Raw genomic sequence first — 2607 nt, 5'->3', positions numbered from 1 at the left:
AAAGAAATACAAGCTCAAGTTAAACCCGGACAAGTGTGCCTTCGGAGTCCCGGCAGGGAAATTCCTCGGTTACCTCATCTCTCAAAAAGGCATTAAGGTAAACCCGGAAAAAATAAAAGCAATAATAGATATGAAAGCCCCGAAGACGGGCAAGAGATGTCTCCCATTCTTCAAAACACTAAGAAATGTGGAAAGCTTCAATTGGACCGAAGAGTGCCAACAGTCTTTTGAGGAGCACAAAAAAATTCTAAGTTCACCACTACTCGGGCGACCCGAAGTAGGAGAAGTGTTATACTTATATATAAGTGTCACCAACAAAACAGTAGCATATGTGCTTGTAAAAGAAGAAGAAACCGAGCAGAAACCGGTGTACTACACGAGCAGAGTGTTTAAAGGCCCCGAGCTCAGATATAGCAACATCAAAAAATTGGTATTTGTGCTGGTATTAACGGTAGAAAAACTCAAAAGGTATTTTCAGTCTCACACAGTGGTAGTCCGAACAAACCAACCCCTGAAAAAAACGCTTGGAACACCAGAAACCTCTGGACGATTAATCAACTAGTCGGTCATGGTAGGATCATACGATATCAAATACGAACCAAGAACAGCAATGAAAGCTAAGATCCTAGTAGATTACGTGGCCAAAACAACAACACACGATCAACCCACCGAGGTAGACAAGGGCTTGGTCAGCTGGATATTACAAGTAGACAGAGCACCAAACTTGGCCGGAGCAGGGGCAGGGATGATATTAAGAGGACCACATAATATAAAAATGCAAAACTCAATCCACCTGAATTTTCCGGCAACCAACAATTCAGTAGAATACGAAGCACTAATAGGAGGATTGAGAATGGCGACAGTAGTCAAGGCCGAGTTCATCAAAATTCAGAGTGACTCTCAACTGGTGGTTAACCAAGTACTCGGATTATTTGAGGTCAAAGATCCAGAAATGAAAAAATATGTAGATCGAGTTAAAGAGCTGCTCGCAAAAATTACCGAAGAAGGTGGAAAATGGGAATTAGAGCAAATACCCAGAGAAGAGAACACAGAGGCAGACACATTGGCAAAGGCCGGAGCAACCAAAGAAACAGTACCAGTCATACCATGCTCGATCCAAAACTTCAGCAGTATCCAAAATCCCGAGGCAACATTCCTCATCAACCTGTTAGATCAATGGATGGAGCACATCATATCATACATGGAGAATGGAAGCCTACCCGAGGATAAAAAAGAGGCAAGGAAGGTGAAGCGCCGAGCACCACACTTCTCATACCGAGATGGCACCCTATACAGAAAGTCATTCTCACATCCATGGTCCAGATGCCTCACGGTTGAAGAAGGAGAATACGTCTTAGCCGAAATACACGAAGACATGTGTGGAAGCCACATCTCCCATTTAGCACTCTGTCGAAAAGCGGTATTACAAGGTTACGACTGGCCGACAATGGCACAAGATGCAGCAAGCTTGGTACAAAAATGCGAGAAATGTCAATATCACCAGAATGTGCATCATCAACCCACAACCGAGCAAAGTCCGATAATAAGTCCCTCGCCATTCAGTACATGGGGTATTGACATCGTTGGCCCCTTCCCGACAGCAAGTGGGCAAAGGAGATTCTTGATAGTAGCTGTCGATCATTTCTCCAAATGGGTGGAAGCTGAAGCTGTCTCCACCATAACAGAAGCACGAGTGTGAAGTTTTGTCCGAAGAGAAATCATTTGTCGTTTCAGAATTCCAAGAATCATCATAACCGACAACGGTAAACAATTCGACAAAAAAAATTTCAGAGACTTCTACACTGAGAAGGGAATCGATCTAAGGTTCACCTTGGTCACCCACCCCAGACCAATGGGATGACCGAGGTAACCAACAGAACCATTGTTAATGGATTGAAAAAGCGCCTGGACGAGGCAAAAGGTTGATGGGCCGACGAGCTACACAGTGTTTTATGGTCATACAGAACCACGCCGAAAGCCGGCATAGGAAGAACCCCATATAGCCTAACCTATGGGTGTGGAGCAATGGTACCCGTAGAAATAGGCATGCCTACCATCAGAGTACAATACTTCGATGAGCAACAAAACGAAGAAAACACCAGACTTTGCCTTGATTTGCTAGAAGAACGAAGAGAACAGGCACTGATGCACATCGAACCATACAAGTAGAGGATGACAACATATCATAACAAAAGGGTTAAACCCCTAACGTTTGAGGTAGGAGATCTAGTACTACGAAGAGCCGACATAGCAAGAGGTAATGCAGGGGTATCCAAGCTCGGAGCAAACTAGGAAGGACCCTACCAAGTAAAGAAAGTAGGGAAAGGAGGGGCCTATCACCTAACATATCTGTCAGGTCGAGACTTACCTAGAACCTGGAATGCCATAGTTCTTAAAAGATTCTATCAGTAGACAACACTCAGGTTATCGAGTCTGTCAAGGGTTTTTTCACTTGCATTCAAGTCAAAATCGGTTGTAGGCTAGAATGCAAGTTTTTCCCCTATCAATAACAGAAAGAAGAAAAGAAACAAAATGTGTCCATAGCTTAAACCAAGATGAAGCAATCGCTTTAACCGAGTTAAGCCATAGCTTAAACCAAGATAAAGC

At 43.7% G+C, this 2607-nt stretch overlaps 1 protein-coding gene across 1 annotated transcript; it reads left to right on the top strand.

The window, feature by feature from the left end:
- Positions 1-568: 568 nt before the first annotated feature.
- On the top strand, positions 569-1699 carry LOC126672534 (uncharacterized). The gene has a single exon (XM_050366488.1). The coding sequence runs from the start codon at positions 569-571 to the stop codon at positions 1697-1699; it is 1131 nt and encodes a 376-aa protein (XP_050222445.1).
- Positions 1700-2607: the final 908 nt, after the last annotated feature.

The sequence above is a fragment of the Mercurialis annua genome, linkage group LG3, assembly GCF_937616625.2.
Source record: "Mercurialis annua linkage group LG3, ddMerAnnu1.2, whole genome shotgun sequence".
Taxonomy (NCBI): Eukaryota; Viridiplantae; Streptophyta; class Magnoliopsida; order Malpighiales; family Euphorbiaceae; genus Mercurialis; species Mercurialis annua.
The sequence above is the reverse complement of the archived record's forward strand: the minus strand, read 5'-3'. Positions and strand labels throughout refer to the sequence as shown.

Excerpts from the sequence above, each read along its gene's own strand:
- LOC126672534 (XM_050366488.1), top strand. The coding sequence starts at position 569 with ATGGTAGGATCATACGATATCAAATACGAACCAAGAACAGCAATGAAA.